This window comes from Macaca thibetana, chromosome 10, assembly GCF_024542745.1.
Source record: "Macaca thibetana thibetana isolate TM-01 chromosome 10, ASM2454274v1, whole genome shotgun sequence".
Lineage (NCBI taxonomy): Eukaryota > Metazoa > Chordata > Mammalia > Primates > Cercopithecidae > Macaca > Macaca thibetana.
The window spans coordinates 20,002,719-20,020,335 of record NC_065587.1 but is presented as its reverse complement, the minus strand read 5'-3'; the positions used below and the strand labels follow the sequence as shown (position 1 = coordinate 20,020,335).

The window sequence follows — 17,617 nt, the reverse complement described above, 5'->3', positions numbered from 1 at the left end:
TGCCGGGCCGCGCCCGGCCTTGATCTTTTCGAAGAAAAGCTTCTCAAAGTATTTAGTTTAACTTTTTAAATTCTGTTTTTATTTTGATTTCTGCTTTTATCTCTATTCTACTCAGTTTGAATGTAATTTACTCCTCTTTTTCTAGCTTCCTAATGTAGAGGCTTGGATTATTAATTTTAAATCTTTCTTATTTTCCAAAAATAAATACATAAAGCTATGAATTTTCCTCCAAGCACTACCTTAGCTTCATTTCACACATTTTGATATGTTGTATTTTTTTATCTTTCATTTCTGAATGTTTTCTAATTTCCGGTTATTCAACCCATTGGCTATTGAAAAGTGTCTGGTTTAATTTCCATATATTCGGGGTTTTTTTCCAGATATATTTTTGTTATTGTTGTCTAATGGTACTTCTTTCATGTCCAGAGGAGATACTCTTTATCATTTAAAATTTGAGAGTTGGTTTATGGCCCAGCATACATTCTGTGTTGGTGAATGTTTCATGTATCTTTGAAAAGAATGTGTGTATTCTGCCATTGCAGGATGTAGAGTTCTGTAAATGTCAATTAGGTCAATTCAGTTGATAAAGGAGGCTTGAAGATTTATGTGTTCTAAATCCATACTAGTTTTGTCTACTTCTATTAACTATATTGTATTGTAGTATTGAAACCCCTAACTATAATGTTAGATTTGTCTTTCTCCTTTTATTTCTGTTTTTGCTTCAAGTACCTTTAAACTCTGTCACGAGGCACGTGCACATTGAGGGGTTTGCGTCATCTTGATGAACTGACTCTTTTGTCATAGTGAAATTTTAAATATTATTTTCTAAAAATAAATTTTATCCCTGTCCAAAAATTTGCTTTCTAAAGTTAGTAAGGCCACTCCAGCTCTCCTGTGATTGCTGTTTGCATGGTGTTTCTTTTCCCAGTCTTTTACCCCATTTGTATCACTATATTTAAAGTGTATTTCTTGCAGAAAACATATGATTGGTTATTATATCTATTTTTTAATATTTAAAGGAGTTTTATTCTTGTTAACATATAATGAATCTTGCTTTTTTTATCCAGTCTGATAGTCTCTGACTTTTAATTGAAGTGCTAAGACGATTTTAATGTAATTATTAAATCTATTTTGCTGTTTTGTCTCATCTACTTTTCATTTTTTTCCTCCCTTCCTGTTGTTTTCAGTATTCAATTTTCTCTCTTCTATTAGCTCATAAGCTATTCACCTCTTTTTTTTTTTTTTTTTTTTTTTTTGAGACAGTCTTGCTCTGTCACCCAGGCTGGAGTGCAATGGTGCAATCTCAGCTCCGCCTCCTGGGGGTTCAAGCGATTCTCCTGCCTCAGCCTCCCAAGTGGCTGGGATTACAGGTGCATGCCACCACGCCTGGCTAATTTTTTGTATTTTTAGTAGAGACGGGGTTTCACCATGTTAGCCAGGATTGTCTCCATCTCCTGACCTCATCATCCACTCGCCTTGGCCTCCCAAAGTGCAGGGATTACAGGTGTGAGCCACTGCGTCCGGCCTCACTTCTCTTTTCTTAGTAGTTGCTGTAGGGTTTACAGTATGCATTTTTAACTTACAGCAGTCTCCTTCCAAATAATTCACCACTTCAGCTGAACCCTAAGAAACTTAACAACAGTGTACTTCTGTTGTCTGTGCTGTGTCCTGTTTTGCTGTGTCATTGTGTGTACTGTGTCCTGTTTTACCTGTGATGGATGTAACTCTACAATATACTTTGTTTTCTTTATACAGTTTTTTTTTAATTTATTTTTTTGAGGCAGGGTCTCACTCTGTTGCCCAGGTTGGAGTGCAGTGGCATGATCTTGGTTCACTGCAACCTCCGCCTCCCAGATTCAAGTGATTCTTCTGCCTCAGCCTCCCAAGTAGCTGGAATTACAGGCACGCACCACCATGCCCAGATAATTTTTGAATTTTTAGTAGAGATGGGATTTCACCATGTTGGCCAGGGTGACCTCAAACTCCTGACCTCAGGTAATCCACCCGCCTCAGCCTCCCAAAGTGCTGGGATTACAGGTGTGAGCCAACACACCCACCCTATATGGTTATTTTTAAGTAACATTTAAAGTGAAAAAAAAAAAACCCAGCATCTTTTATATTTACTCACGTATTTATCTTTCTCTCTTCTTGCCTTTGTCTAGATTTGAGCCTTTATTTGGTATCCTTTTCTTTCAGCTTGAAGAACTTTCCTTTAATACCTCTTATGGAGTAAGTGTACTAGTCTGTTCTCACGCTGCTGATAAGGACATACCCAAGACTGGGTAATTTATAAAGGAAAGAGGTTTAGTTGACTCACAGTTCAGCATGGGTTGGGAGGCCTCAGGAAACTTACAATCATGGTGGAAGGGGAAGCAAACATCTCCTTCTTCACATAGCAGCAGCAAGGAGAAGAGCAGAGCGAAGTTGGGTGAAAGCCCATTATAAAACCATCAGATCGCATGGGAACTATCACGAGAATAGGATGGGGGAAACTGCTTGCATGATTCAATTATCTCCACCTGGTCCCTCCCACTACATGTGGGGATTATGGGAACTACAATTAAGGATGAGATGTGGATGGGGACACAGCCAAACCGTATCAGTAGGTCAGCTGGCAACAAATTCTCACAGGTTTTACTTGTCTGAAAATGTCTTTTTCTCCTTCATTTTGGAAGGGGCCTCTAACAAGCTATATAGTTCTAGGCTTTTTTCTTTCAGCAGAGTGAAGATGCTGTTCCTTTGTCTTCTGGCTTACACGCCCTACTGCCCTTGCCCATTCCTTCTCAGAATCCCAGAGGGAAAGGTGCCCACCAGATGACCACGGGCCGGCACCTTTACCTCACAGAACCTCAGCACCCTTAATGTTAAAGGAGGCCAGAAGGAGAGCCCACAGCACAGGAGTGTGGTTACCCCAGGGGGACTGTCTTGCCAAATACTTAATGAACAGTAAAGTGACTCTGTGCTGTCAGCAAGAATGGTAGCTGTTGCTGGTGCTGCGCAGGTCTCTGTCTTCAAGACCTGCTCTAAGAAAAGGGGCCTTTTATTTCAAGGCTCCAAGGCCCTCTGGTCCTAAGCAGCCTTTGATATTCCTCAGCACAGCCCTTCAAAGCCTCATGGCCCCCACTACATGCTAATCAGAGCTTGTCTCTTCTAGCGCTAGTAGGCCTGGGGCAAGGACACCAGAAAGTTCGCAGCCACAGGGTGACCTATTTAAGAGGAGGCCCATCCAGGCCATTATTGAGTTAATCTGAAATAGGTCTTAGGTGGAAACTTGGCCCAGAGTTGCTGGACCTCTGCAGACTGGTTGTAATTCAAGCCTGCCTGACTAGGAGAGTTCAGATTTTGCCAGGTCATTTTCAGCCATCATCATAGACGGCGTGGTATGTGCGTTGTTGGGTGTGTCCAGGTTTCTTCCTCATCCCTGTAGGCTATGTGAGGGGCCCCTGGGGAGTTGAGAGGAAGGTCCCAGCCAGGCTCTGGGGACCTGGCATTGCTTGAGCTTTGAGGATCCTCCTGTGGGCTGAGGGATCAGCTGTTGAGTAGTGGGGTCCTGAGAACTGGGCTAGAGAATCCGCTGGCATGGCCTGAGGTGGGCAGGTGGCCCCTACTCTAGCCCTGCTCTGAGATAAGGATCTTCTTTTCCTTCTTTTGCCCCCTACCCCTACACCCCTTCACCCCTCCATCTCTCCATTTCTGTCCCTTTTCCCTCCCTTGGCTTCACTGTGGCCTATCACCTCCACTATGCCTCCACACCAGAAGGTTCCTGAATCAGAATGTTCTGCCCGAGCACCAGCTCCTAGCCACTAGTCACTGAGACTTGGCAGTTGGAAACAGAGCCCTCCTTTTTTTTCCTTTTCTTTTCTTTTTTTTTTTTTTTTTTTTTTTTTTTTTTTTTTGGAGACAGGGTCTTGCTCTGTAGCCCAGGTTGGAGTGATGTCACCTCACTGCAACCTCCTCCACCTCCCAGGTTCAAGCAATTCTCCTGCCTCAGACTCCCGAGTAGCTGGGACTACAAGCATGCACCACCATGCCCGGCTAATTTTTGTATTTTTAGTAGAGACGGGGTTTTACCATGTTGATCAGGCCAGTCTCGAACTCCTGACCTCAAATGATCTGCCTGCCACAGCCCCCGAAAGTGCTGGGATTACAGGCGTGAGCCACTGTGCCCAGCCAAAAGCCCTTCATTTTTAAGGAACAATTATTCACCTTTAGGTTTTTGAAAAATACCATCATATCTTAGAATTTCTCATTTTCATTTCTTTCAGAAAATAGAAAAAAATTATGAATTTATAGTAAAAAATGTAACTGCCAAGAACCCAGAGAATGAAGCCTACTGGCCCCTCAGGAAGCAGCTGGCCTCCCAGTGGCTGGGTGTGGAGGTGACCCAAGCAAGGGGCTGTCAGGCTGGGGCTGACATTCTGCATTTTCTCCCTCTCGAGGAACGGGACTGGCTTCAGTCCCACCTCATTTGTCTTTGGCTAAGCTCCTCTTAAGCAACTTCCTTCCTGAATGTGGTCTTTTCTGGAGCCTCATTATTTTGAGATTGATTTTTCTCCTTTGCAAAAACTGCTTGGATAGCTTTTCACCAAGCCATGCCCTGGAAGCTACCAGCCCACAGTAGTGATTGCAGCAGCCCTCCTGGCAGGGACCCTCTAGGCGATGGGGGTGACCACCCCCCCTCAGTCCAGCAGGCATGTGGGTGCAGGAGGTGGGATGAGGGAAGCAATGGTGGGCCTGGAGGGCTAGTGCTTGTGTTAGCAGCTGGGGCCTTGTTTACAGAGAAATGTGGGCTTGTTCCCTGGGAGCTCCTCCTTTTACAGGAGCAAACTCCAAGGCCCAGGGGAGGGCACCTGTGTGAAGTTACACAGCCTATTGGTGGACAGATGAATGCTTTAAGCTGAGAACCCCATTCTCTGCAGTGCATTTGAACGGGCAGGAAATAGTCACAACCGATATGGGACAGGTTGGCTGAGGTTATCTTGGCGAGAATCACTGGAGATTGTTTCTTTGCTACTTTGTGCTTTGCTTTTCTCTACAGAGCATTTTTATTTTTCTACCTTGAACGTGGGTCCATTTTATAGCCAAGTAACAATGGCCAATGCTTGTAGCCTCCTCATTGCGGGCCAGCCTCTGTGTTAAGCACTTTACAGGCATTAACCCATTTTACAGAAGAAGACTGAAGGTTAAGATGTTAAGTAATAACTGTGGGTCATGGGGTGGGAAATAAGGTGGGACTCCCAGGTCTGCTTGAGTCATGAAAGGGAAAGGCCTCTCTTACTTGGAGTAAACTAAGGAGGCCCCCTCATCCCCTATTCATTTAAGACACATGAATCTGCCTGTGGAGTAAGAGGTTTCCCCTCAGGGTCTCTTCCTTGCTCCCCGCAGAACTCGGCCAACCCAGCCTGTCAGTAAATGTTGCTGACAGGCCTCCTGGGGCACCTGCCCACTACACTGCAGCCAGAAGGGGCGGGAGGGTGTCCAGAGAAAGTGTGCCGGGGGAAACAGAGGATCTTTGCAGGCACTGCACAGCTAGGCCTGGCCAAGGGGGACCACTCATGGAGAGAATCACAAGATAATCCGGTTGTGATTCACTTCGTTTTTTACTCCTTTATTAGCTCAAGAGGCAGGGGCAGCAGAAAGAAAAACTCAAAACCTGTACTCTTCCTAACCCCACAGCACCCTTATCTTCACGGCAAATACCTGCACACTGCACAGTTTACAAAACCCTTTCCTGGCCAGGCATGGTGGTTCACACCTGTAATCCCAGTACTTTGGGAGGCTGAGGCAGGCAGATCACCTGAGGTCAGGAGTTAAAGACCAACCTGGCCAACATGGTACAACCCCGTCTCTACTAAAAGTATGAAAATTAGCTAGGTGTGATGGCGGGTGCTTGTAATCCCAGCTACTCAGGAGGCTGAGGCAGGAGAATTGCTTGAACCCGGGAGATGGAGGTTGCAGTGAGCCAAGAGCGTGCCACTGCACTCCAGCCTGGGCGACAAGAGCGAGACACAGTCTCAATAATAATAACAGGCCGGGCGCGGTGGCTCAAGCCTGTAATCCCAGCACTTTGGGAGGCCGAGACGGGCGGATCACGAGGTCAGGAGATCGAGACCATCCTGGTTAACAAGGTGAAACCCCGTCTCTACTAAAAAATACAAAAAAAAAAACCTAGCCGGCCGAGGTGGCGGACGCCTGTAGTCCCAGCTACTCGGGAGGTGGAGGCAGGAGAATGGCGTGAACCCGGGAGGCGGAGCTTGCAGTGAGCTGAGATCCGGCCACTGCACTCCAGCCTGGGTGACAGCGCGAGACTCCGTCTCAAAAAAAAAAAAAAAAAATAATAATAATAATAATAATAACAATAATAGTAATAAGCTTTCCCATTCTGATATTTCTCGTGCCATCCATTCATCCAATAGGTTCCTATTTAGCACCTCCCATACACCCAGCTCCAGGCTGTGAGCGTCAACCAGGCAGATACAGCCCCCACCCCTTCGGGGCCCCATGGCTCCTAGTGGCAGAACCCTTTCCCCGCCAGAGCCCTCTGTCTCAGCTTGCGCTCCAACATTGATACCTAGAGGCAGCCGCATGTGGAAAATGGTTTAGTGTGATTACCAGGGCATCAGATGATTTCCAAGGAGAAGCCGCAGGGGCTGTCTCTAGGCCAGGAAAGTGGCATCCCATGCCAGTAGTTTCCAGTGACCTGCTCAACAGTCCTGGCACCTTCCGAGATCAGTGGCTTCTCCAGTGTGGGTCGCCAGATACTCACTTTAGAACAAAGTCCCTCTTACTCTGGCCTCGAGACAGGTGTTTGCATTGTGTCAAAGGAAATGCTCACATAGGCGGGTCTCTTCCTTGTCCACTAAAGGATCCTCCTCACTGGTCAGGGATCGCTGATCCTACAGCCATCAGCAGAGTGACCAGGTCTGCTGGTACCTGGTGACTGGCTGGGAGAAGCTAGGCACCAGGCCGTGTGGCGAGCCCATTGGTAGGGCCAGTGGTTTCAGAGGAGCTGGGCTAGGAGATGGGCCAAGGGCAGCACCTCTCCACACCAACGAGGGTTGAAAAACAGGGCCTTCTACGGCCCAAAGAGCTGGTGCCATGGGAGGCCATGGCCTATAGCCAGGTGGAATATGGGGCAGCCGCTAACAAGGAACCAAATCCTAGAGACTGGGAAAAGCATGATGGGCCAGATGAAAAAGCAAAACACCAAACTGAATTTGTGTTATGTGGACAAAGGCTAGACTTCAATGTGGAACAAAGGAAAGTTTAATTTCCTGAGATGTCAGGACCCTCGGAGAGCTTTTTCCCTCTCCTTTGGTTACCCAGGAGGCAGCACGGAGCACTGGAGAGGGGGCCCTGGAGCCAGGATGCCTGGCCACCGCCCCCGGCCCCTCTCTGCAGAGCTGGGAGGCAGCACCTGGGCCATGAGGGACAAATGTAGAGCAATGGATGGAGGTGGAATTTGCTATTATGGGGTGTTAAAGCTGGCAGGACCTGAGGTAGCATCTAACCCAGTGGATCTTACCTTGGCTACAGCATTAAAGTCTCCTAGAGAATCTTTTTTATGATATTGATGCCCGAATCTTAAATTCAGTTCATTAGTTAAAAAAAAAAAAAAAAAAAAAAAAAAAACAATATCCTTCTACCCGCAAGTTACCAGGCAGTCCCATCGCCCAGGAGGCTGAGCCTGCAGGCGGGAGTTTCTGGTTATATCTCGGAGCAGGTGGTGGGCAGGCAGATGGGTGGGTTGGGATTTAGAGCGAGCCCTAGACAAGAGGAGGCTCTTGTCTAGAAACCAGCCAACCCAGGAAGCTAAGGCCTTGCTGAGAAGCAGGTGGACCGCTGGTCTTAACTGCAGGGGATCAGAGTAGGAAGAGGGAGCCCGAGTGCTTCAGCTCTGGGCCCCTTCCATGCTGTCACACAGGGCTCGGGGAGAAGCTGAGCATCTCGCCAGGCTCACTTCACACCGGAGAAGGGGGCTGCAGCCCCATGGCAGAAGCCCCAGGCAGCTTCCTGGGCCCAGCTGGCACAGGGTCTGTCCTTCATGCATCTGCTAGGCTGGGCCCGAGAACAGCTCTGTGGAAGTCCTGGCCTGGGCAGCCACCTCTCTACATTGGGGTGAAACTCAAACCTGGACAGGGTGAGTGAGTGAGTCCACCACAGAGCTGGATCTAGGGCAGGCACCCTCATTCCTTTGAGACGACCCTGCGGAAACCCTGGTAGGGTGGAGGCTGTGGGTGGGCTGGGTGCTCTAGCGGCTGAAGGAAGCTGTGGGCAGCAGGCCGTCTTCAGCACCACGGCGGATGCCAGAATTGGAGCAGGCACCGCTATTTTGTGCTCCGTTTCTGTACCTGTGTGACTTTCCTAGCGTGGGCCTGGCTGCCCAATGCTGTCCATCATCCCAAGGACAGCCGAGCAAAGAATGCAGCTCTAGGTCACAGCCCTCTTCCGAGTGAGGAGCCGCCCTGGCTTGTCTCATGTGCCTCTATTGTTCACCCCTCATTTTGGTTCATGACTTTGACCATGTGCCCTGGTTCCCCCAGTGAAAGGGAAGGAGGGGAATTTCTTTATCCTCCGAGATTTGTGTGTGTTGAGCTCTCTAGCCAGCCCAAGGGTATTGGGAAGTGATTTCCCCTGAGAAGTCATGAGACTCAGCCCCACAGAGACCAGCCTACAGATTCATGTTTATTTTATTATTATATATATTTTTTGAGATGGAGTCTCGCTGTGTCGCCCAGGCTGGAGTGCAGTGGCGCAATCTTGGCTCACGGCAAGGTCCGCCTCGCAGGTTCACGCCATTCTCATGCCTCAGCCTCCCGACTAGCTGGGACTACAGGCGCACGTCTCCATGCCTGGCTTATTTTTGTATTTTTAGTAGAGATGGGGTTTCACCGTGTTAGTCAGGATGGTCTCGATCTCCTGACCTCGTGATCCGCCCGCCTCGGCCTCCCAAAGTGCTGGGATTACAGGTGTGAGCCACCATGGCCAGCAGATTCATGTTTGATGGGGTTTCTGCTGCGGCAGCTCTGGTGAAATGGAAGCAAAGCCTGATATTTATATGGCAGGCCTGGGTGCCCCATCCCACAGGCCCCACCCTGGCCTTGGTTATAGGTGACCCTCATAGGGCGGAAGCCCTGCACCAGTCTCCTGGGGAAGTTGTCGGAGAGCCCAGATGTTGTCTCCTCAGCTTCCCGCAATGCCCCAGGCACACTCAGCACTGGCTGCAGCAGGAGACAAGGGGGGAGGGGCTTACCGAGAGGCCCCAAGAACTGAGATGACCCTGGTGCTCTGGCTTGGGTTTTCCATTTGCCTGCCAGAGTTTCGTGATTTATTATTTTTTATTATCTGATTTTCCATCAGATTAGATCCTGACGTGCCTTCCAGCATCCTCGGGTTGAAATTCTGGGAGTCTCCAGCCGCCTGCCTCCTGTAGAGGAGCGGCGTCACTTGTCCAGTTACCCAGGGGTCTTTATTTTTTTAATGAATGATCCCTTTTGTGGCAGAAACTCCACAGGGCCCACTTTGGGTAAGGCAGATCTGTTATCCTTCTGGGTTCCCCAGTCAGGAAGGACTGGCGGTGCCTCAGGGGCGCTGCTCCTGCTCCCAGGGGCCCTCGCCACTTCTGTCTCCCACTTGCAGCTTCGGGGGGCTCAGGCTCCGAGCACTGGCCCATTCCACCTCTGTCCTGGGGCTCCTGCTCTTTCCTTTCCCTGGAGCGGCATCCTGCTCCTGTGCCACCCACCACTAAGTCATCATCCTGCACCAGCTGTAAAGCTGCCACCTCCTCCCAAAAGCCTTCTCAGAGCCCTACCTGCAGCCTGAAGTCATCTCCCCAACTCTCACCCAGTGGTTCCTGTATGACCACTCCTGTGTCTGCTCAGAGGCTCCCTGTTCTTTTTTTTTTTTTTTTTTTTTTTGAGACGGAGTCTCGCTCTGTTGCCCGGGCTGGAGTGCAGTGGCCGGATCTCAGCTCACTGCAAGCTCCACCTCCCGGGTTCACGCCATTCTCCTGTCTCAGCCTCCCGAGTAGCTGGGACTATAGGCGCCCGCCACCTCACCCAGCTAGTTTTTTGTATTTTTTAGTAGAGACAGGGTTTCACCATGTTAGCCAGGATGGTCTCGATCTCCTGACCTCGTGATCCGCCCGTCTCAGCCTCCCAAAGTGCTGGGATTACAGGCTTGAGCCACCGCGCCCGGCTACTCCCTGTTCTTTCAGAAGCTCATAGAAGACCTCTCAGACTCTCCTTCTCCATTGCCTGAGTGGGCAGAGCATTGGCAGCCATAGCCTGGAGGGAGGTGGGTCCTCCTCTGGTGCCACTCCAAGGCAGGGCTTCTGTTCCCCACCTGCCCACTCTAGGCCAGGCTGGAGGACACCAGCAGGCCAGGCTGGGCAGGGGGCCCACCTGGTCCCACAGCCCCTGGCCTAGCAGGCTGCTGTGGTCTCTTGGCCTCCAGGGCCATGGGGGTGGCAGGTGCCACTAGGCTGTCGGTAAAGATCAGCAGGCCAGGCACAGTGGCTCAAGCCTGTAATCCTGGCATTTTGGGAGACCGAGGCAGGCAGATCGCCTGAGGTCAGGAGTTCAAGACCAGCCTGGCCAATATGGTGAGACCCTGTCTCTACTAAAAATTCAAAAATTAGCTGGGCCTGCTGGCACATTCCTGTAATCTCAGCTACTCGGGAGACTGAGCAGGAGACTCACTTGAACCTGGGAGGTGGAGGTTGCAGTGAGCTGAGATCGCGCCACTGCACTCCAACCTGGGCGATAGAGTGAGACTGTGTCTCAAAGAAAAAAAAAAAAAAAAAAAAAAAAGACTAGGCACAGTGGTTCATAGGCTGAGGCAGGTGGATCACAAGGTCAGGTGTTCGTGACCAGCCTGGCCAACCTAGTGAAACCCCATCTTTACTGAAAATACAAAAAACTAGCCAGGCATGGTGGCAGGCACCTGTAATACCAGCTACTCTGGAGGCTGAGGCAGGAGAATTGCTAGAACCTGAGAGGCGAAGGTTGCAATGAGCCGAGATTGCGCCACTGCACTCCAGCCGGGTGACAGTGCGAGACTCTGTCTCAAAAAAAAAAGCCTTGGGGTCTTGGGTGGGCTCCTAACTCTACATGCCACCCTTTCCTCTTCTGGGGGTGACACTTGCAGAATACATGTAACATGTGGAAACCACCCAACAGCTGGAAGTGCGGAGGAGGCAGTCACCCAGCAACCGGGCTGTTCATTCTCAAACATGGTGACATCACTTGATATCCCCCGGACTCCAGCCCCAAGCGTTTCTCTCTGTTATCAGCATCTGGCTGATTGGATTCTGTGATCGGGCTCAGGCAGCTTAACAGCCCTCCCAAAATCTAAATCAAAGTCACCAAAGCTGCTGTAATTGAATGTTGGAGGCGCTAACCACACGGGCTGGGAATGGCTGTTTTCTGGCGAGGGTGCAGTGCCCCCACAGTCCACACTGGAAACTGACACCGTTGCACTGTTTCTCCTCAGAGCCCCCACGTGGGGGTGGAGTGTCTCTTTGCATAGCCAGACTGTGACAAAATAGGATGCATGCCCTGCTTGAAGTTGGTAGCGCTCAGGATGGAATGAACACCCTGCTCTGGGGGTCTGGAGACTTGTGATAGGAGTCCCCGAGAGCAGTGACCGCTTGAGGACGAGGTCATGGGCTGGAAAGTTTCCAGGGCTCAGGAACTAGGCCTTGCCCACTCCCAGTCCTGCATACTTGAACTTAGCTCTGCAGAGAGGGGAGGGATAGCAGTGCCCGTCTCCATTAATCACACTGTGGGCCCGAGGGAGGTCCACGGGTCAGAGCGAATCCTGCAGGTGACTGACAGTTGGATATCAGCCCCCGGCACAGCAGCCCCTACACTGCACTGATGCAGGCACACCTGCTATGGGGAGTGGGGAGCAGGGCAAGGTTTCTCTTTCTTTGCTCCCCCCAGGGCCCTGCCTGGTCTGTGGACATGTAGGAGATGAACAAGTTCTGAGCCATGTCCTCAAAGAAGCCACCACGTTCTTTTTTTTTTTTTTTTTTTTTTTTTTTTTTTTTTTTTTTGAAACGGAGTCTCTGTCGTCTAGGCTGGAGTGCAGTGGCACAATCTCAGCTTGCTATAACCTCTGCCTCCCAGATTCAAGCGATTCTCCTGCCTCAGCCTCTCAAGGAGCTGGGATTACAGGTGCCCACCACCATACCCAGCTAATTTTTGTATTTTTAGTAGAGATGGGGTTTCACCATGTTAGCCAGGCTGGTCTCAAACTCCTGACCTCAGGTGATCTGCCTGCCTCGGCCTCCCAAAGTGCTGGGATTACATCACATTTTTTTAAATATTTGGACACCCCAAATGTGACTCCAGTTAGCCAGAGGTTGGTGAAGGGGCCCAGTGCTGGGGAGCCCAAAGGAGGGAACCTGAGGGCCCCAGGCACTGCACCATTGAAGTGACCCACACTGGGGCTCTGGCAGAGGAGGAAAGACAGACATCCCACAATGCCTGTGTGCAGTGTGGCACAGGAGTGGGAAAGTGCCCAAGTCAGCACCAAGGGTGCAGGGTCTCCGCATGTGGCACTGGGATGGGCTGAAGAACCAGGAAGGAGAAAGGATACAGGGCGCTGGTAGGTGCTGCTCCAGCCTTGCTGGACATGGGCTGTCTGAATGTCCTTCCCCACCCAGGACCCTGCGAGTGCTCCCAGCATCCTCCACCAGGCCCCTGCTCTTGCCACTCCCCACCCCCAGGCCCCACCGGCCTGTCCCCTGCCAGGACCCCTCTTAGCAGCACGTCCCCCAAAACTCGTCCAGCCAGCACTGGGTGTGGGTGCAGTGAGCGGGGTGAGTGCCATCCTTCCACCCTTCAGGGCTGCTCTCCTCTCCAGTGACACGTGAGGGGATGGGTCTGTTGGACATCTGTGCCTTAACCCTGGAGGAGCTCATGGGCAGGTGAGGGCAAAGTTAGTTTCCCCGAAATAAGCAAGCAGTGCACACAGGGTGGCCACAGGGCTTCTGCCCTAACACCACCACTGGGTCACCTCCTTCCCAATCCATAACCAGCCTAGGCAGCCTTTCAGGTTCTTGGTTTCAAAAAGCTGCCCCCAACAGGGCTTCCCCAATGAGAAACTTGATCTGTTTTCCTCCAAAGATGAGAAAAAAGCTCTACTTCTAAAAATAGCCCACCTGGCTCCCCTGCACTAGATGTTTCCATGGCAACCCACTCCTTCCTAGGAGCCTCCCGATGATAGAAGGGTCCCAGCCCTGAGGGGGTACCCTGTGGCCTCCTTAGCCAGATCCACCTATTGCAGGGGTCAAAGAGAGCCCTGAGTGGGGAACGGGGTGTGGGGGCACAGTAAACAAGGGCTCCCCTGGTTCCGAGCCTCTGTGATTTGAAGTAAACTCTAGACGGGCATGGTGGCTCACGCCTGTAATCCCAGCACTTTGGGAGGCTGAGGCAGGCGGATCACAGGTCAGGAGTTCAAGACCAGCCTGGCCAACATAGTAAAACCCCCTCTCTACTAAAAATACAAAAATTAGCCAGGCGTGGTAGTGCACACTTGTAATCCCAGCTACTCAGGAGGCTGAGGTGGGAGAATCGCTTGATCCTGGGAGGTAGAGGATGCAGTGAACCAAGATTGCGCCACTGCACTCCAGCCTAGGCGACAGCACAAGACTCTGTCTCAAAAAGCGGAAAAAAAATATGTGTTGTTTCAAGCCATTGTCTTAATTTCCAGGGGCTGCCATAATAAATTACCACAGACAAGTGGCTTAAAACAACAGGAAATCATTCTCTCTCGGTTCTGAACTGAGACTTCTGGACTCAGGGTGGCCAGAGTTTACTAAAGTGGAGGCCAAGCCCCCTCATTGTTCAGCTCTGCCTCTGCCTGGGCTTGGGGTGAGGCCCACACCCCTGTGCTCAGTGTGTGTCCCAGCATCCTTATCTTGCTGTGAGAACATGGGAGGTGGGTGACGCCACCTTCCTTGAGGGGTGGTGCGTGTGTGGGTACGCATGGGAGCGTGCCTGTGACAGGTCGTTCATGGCCTTGGAGCTGGGTGGGAGCCACCATCAGTGTGCCTGGGCTGGGTGCAGGGGTCCTTCCTGCCCAAGCCCACCCCTTCCTGGCCTCTCTGTCCCTCTCTCCGCCTGTGATTCCACCTGCCAGCAGTCTTGTCTTTCCCATGGACTGTGTCAACTGCCACATGCTCCCTTTTGCCAGAGGACAAAGGGCCAGGCTCCTTGGTCTGTGCCAGAAGCCCCTCACCTTCTCCCCTTTCCAACCTGCTCCTCTGTGTCCCACCCCCTACCCCCACCTTCTTCAAACCCTACCTTCCTGTGTGTGACGCGCCAACCCCGGGAGGAATCCATGGGCCTAGACGGGCCCCGAAGCATTCATTCACTCGCTCACTCGTTCCCTCTCTTGTCCTATCCTCCCTCCTTCTCCTGATCTCTCCGTCCCTTTGAGGGGACCTCTCCCCGCCTGTCTCTGCAGAACAGACTGTGCTCGTGGGTAATCGCTGGCCCAAGTGCCTTCCCATCCTGCCCCAACAACATGGCCAGTGACTTGAGGCCAGAACAGCATGTCCCTGTGTCCCTGGGGACCTGAATTTGGACCTTAAGGGCTGCTTACTAAGGTGTACTGTTGAAAAGCAAGTTATACAGAAATGTGGCTACCTGCTTCCACCCGCCACACGGAAGGATGCTTATGGTTAGACTGACTGCGCCTCTCACCAGCTCTTGCTTACAGAGCAGGGGTCACATTTGGGCTGACCTGCATCTGCGTTGGGCATGCCCCGTTGAGGCCCTCCCCGTGTTGAGCCGGTGGCCATTCCGATGGATAGGGGGCTGGCCGTTCTGGTTATTAGATGTACTGAACCTGGGGAGATGACACGTGCCTCAGGCACAGGTGGTAAGAGCACAGGCTCTAAAGCCAGAGGCCTGGCTGCTCAGGAATCCCCTCACCTCGTGGCCCTGGGCAATTTCAACGCACCTTTCTGCTCCTAGATCTACCTCGCCGGGTCATCGCAGGCATTAACTGAGGCAGCGCCTCACCCACAGCCTGGCACCTGGAAAGGTGTGGTACACATCAGCCATTAGAGCCTTTCTAAGGCCGATCCAGAGAGAGGAAGACTTGTGAACAGACAGAGCTGGACTCAGATCCCAACCCTGCCCCTGAATAGCTGGCACTAAGCTGGTGGTTTGGCCTCTCGGAACCTGCATTTTCTTGCCTGCAGGGAGGGAAGAATAGTCACTGTCTACTGACCTCCACTGTGAGGCCCAGAGCAACAACTGACGGAGCCGTGGCCCAGACCCTGGCCCAGCCGGTGTGGCCTCCAGATGTCTGGGGGTCACAGTTGGGCTTCTGTGTGCAGACACACTGTGGCCTCTCAATGGCCTTGCCAGGGTAGGGACTGTCCCATCCCCAAGCAATAGATGAGGAAATCGAGACTCTGAGAGGTGAAGCCATGCTCGGGCCGCCTGTCTGGCCACTGTCGTCCTTCCGGGCTGCTGGGGCCTCCGTGAGAGGGGCAGGCGGTCATTTGAATAACAAGTTATTGTCATTTGGGGGCTGCCGTTGTGATGGGAGGCTCCCTGCCTCCTGGCTGGATGCTGGCCCAAGGCCCCTGTGGCCAGAGGGGGACAGGGTATGCCGTGGGCACCCTCCTCAGCTCCCCTTGGCTCAGGCCCCATACAGCTGGCTGGCCTGACCCTGCCATGGACACCATGTGTGACTCAGCCATGTCCACCTCCGTGTACCTTGCCTGCCGTGGGAAGAAACATTCTCTCACAATACGCATTCTTTTTCAAAAATATCTTAAATCTTGGGTTACAGATTTTCTTCATCTAAAAAAAGTTTTTTGCTGATTATTTCTAAACAAGGCATTTCAGAAACCCCTTGGCAGTTACAGGCTCTGGGACTCATGGGGTGGTGTGAGCCTCTTGGTGTGCTGTGGCCCTAGGCCAGCTGCCTCCTGCCCCACCTACTGTGATGCGCCACCCCACAGAGACACCCACAGCCCCATGCCCTTGGATGCAGGCTGGGTGGCAGGAAAGGGAGGTCAAAGGGCCCTGGGCAGCTGCGTGAGAGAGAGGTAAGAGGGGGTGTGGGAGCTGGCAGAGGGCACAGCCTGCCCCTCTCATGGAGGCCCCAGCAGCCCAAAAGGAAGAGGGTGGCCAGCCAGGCAGCGTGGGCATGACTTCACTTCTCAGAGCCTCAGTTTCCTCATCTGTCGCCTGGGGATGATCTGGTCCCTACCCTGCAAGGCCACTGAGAGGCCACAGCATGTTTGCACACAGAAGGCATTCCATCAGTGAGAATGGCTGTGTTCCTGCAGGGAGATCGGTGAAGGCAGGGACAGGGGAGCCTCAACTGTGACATGGGGTCTTTTAGTAGACTTTGTTTTTGTTTGTTGTTGTGTTTTGGGTTTTTTTGTTTTGTTTTGTTTTTTGAAACAAGGTCTCATTCTGTTACACAGGCTGTAGTGCAGTGGCACGATCATGGCTCACTGTAGCCTTCACCTCCCTGGGCTCAGGTGATCCTCCCACCTCAGCCTCCTGGGTAGCTGGGACCACCAGCATATGCCACTATGCCTGGCTAATTTTTCTGTTTTTTGTAGAAGACAGGGTTTTGTCATGTTTCCCAGGTTCTTTTGGCAGAGTTTGGACAGAAGGTGGCATTGGGCTGGCCCTCAAAGGGGTGGGTGGGGTGGGACCTCTGGTGGGGGCAGGTATGAGAAGGTTCCAGGCAGTGGGGACATGGCGGGAAAGGCCCCAAACAGTAGCGCTCAAGCCTTTGCAGGGAACAGCGGACAGACTGGTGTGGCTGGGGGATGGGCATGATCAGAGAGCAAAGTGAGATTGACTGGGTGGGAGTGATTGGCTTGGGGTAGGCCTGCGACACCGAGAAAGGAGCTTGGGCTCCATTCTAGAGGCCTCTGTGCCCACAGAGCAGTCTCCACCTCGCCACCCAGCATAGCCCATCCTTCCCTGCACACCACAACATAGGGAGCTGGTGCCCTGCACGCAGGTGGGTGCCTGCAGTCCTGCGGCCTCCAAAGCCCAGTCCTGGCCCTGCCATTCAAGCTGGGCTCTCTTTACAGTCCTTCCCACTGACTCAGGTGGGCCCTTGCTCACCCCACCCTGGGAAAGCTGGGCCAGGCACCTCACCCTGGCCAGGAACAGGAATGGGCACCATCTCGGGGAGTGATGTTTTTTGAATGGCGCTATCCACCCTGCCCTGCTTGACCTGGCTGTGCAGATCTCTTGGTACCACGTCTGTTCGTAATGACCATAACAACTCTATTTTCTTCCACAGATGACTCTGGGGATGACGACGAGGCTACCACCCCAGCCGACAAGAACGAGCTGCACCACACCCTGAAGAATCTTTCCCTGAAGTTAGATGACCTCAGCACGTGCAATGACCTCATCGCCAAGCACGGCGCCGCACTCCAGCGCTCCCTGACGGAGCTGGACGGCCTCAAGATCCCATCCGAGAGTGGGGAGAAGCTGAAGGTGGTGAACGAGCGGGCCACCCTCTTCCGCATCACATCCAATGCTATGATCAACGTGAGTACCCGCCCCCACCACCGCCCTGGCACGGGGCTCCCTGGCTCCAGCCCCGGGGTCCCTGA

The 17,617-nt window shown here is 52.0% G+C and overlaps 1 protein-coding gene across 2 annotated transcripts in view; it reads left to right on the top strand.

Annotated features, from left to right (window-relative positions):
- OSBP2 (oxysterol binding protein 2) overlaps positions 1–17,617 on the top strand; it is a 220,825-nt gene that overhangs the window by 166,495 nt on the left and 36,713 nt on the right. For both annotated transcript variants that reach the window (XM_050806701.1, XM_050806703.1), the window contains one exon: positions 17,299–17,552. In XM_050806701.1, coding sequence (XP_050662658.1) covers positions 17,299–17,552 — 254 coding nt within the window. The remainder of the gene's footprint in view (positions 1–17,298; positions 17,553–17,617) is intronic.